The sequence below is a fragment of the Penaeus monodon genome, chromosome 15 (assembly GCF_015228065.2).
Source record: "Penaeus monodon isolate SGIC_2016 chromosome 15, NSTDA_Pmon_1, whole genome shotgun sequence".
NCBI classification, from domain to species: Eukaryota; Metazoa; Arthropoda; class Malacostraca; order Decapoda; family Penaeidae; genus Penaeus; species Penaeus monodon.
This window is the reverse complement of record NC_051400.1, coordinates 38,101,991-38,102,345: the sequence shown is the minus strand read 5'-3', so window position 1 is coordinate 38,102,345 and position 355 is coordinate 38,101,991. Positions and strand designations below refer to the sequence as shown.

At 33.5% G+C, this 355-nt stretch overlaps 1 protein-coding gene across 1 annotated transcript in view; it reads left to right on the top strand.

Annotated features, from left to right (window-relative positions):
• LOC119582355 (probable acyl-CoA dehydrogenase 6) overlaps positions 1 to 355 on the top strand; it is a 5,726-nt gene that overhangs the window by 2,275 nt on the left and 3,096 nt on the right. Inside the window, exon 5 of the mRNA XM_037930571.1 lies at positions 157 to 311. Coding sequence (XP_037786499.1) covers positions 157 to 311 — 155 coding nt within the window. The remainder of the gene's footprint in view (positions 1 to 156; positions 312 to 355) is intronic.

Below are 355 nucleotides of genomic sequence, written 5' to 3'. Positions count from 1 at the left end.
TCTTAATTTTAGAATTCAAGGGACAGTCTTAGATACAGATACCTTTCTAGGACTCTTTTGTACATTTTTTGAGATTATAATACTTTTCCAGTCTTAAGCAAGTCAAACTTGAAAATCAGTTCTTGATTAAGAAAATTAATGAAATATTTTTTACAGGAATTCATCTAAACAAGAGGATTGACAAAATGGGAATGCGTTCTTCAGATACGGCACAGATTTTCTTTGAGGATGTGAGGGTTCCTGCAAAGAATATCATTGGCCAAGAAGGAATGGGTTTCACTTATCAATCTCGGGTCAATAGGGAACTGTTATTGATTTAATTTCAAGTATGTATTAGGAGGTTGAGGCATTGTTG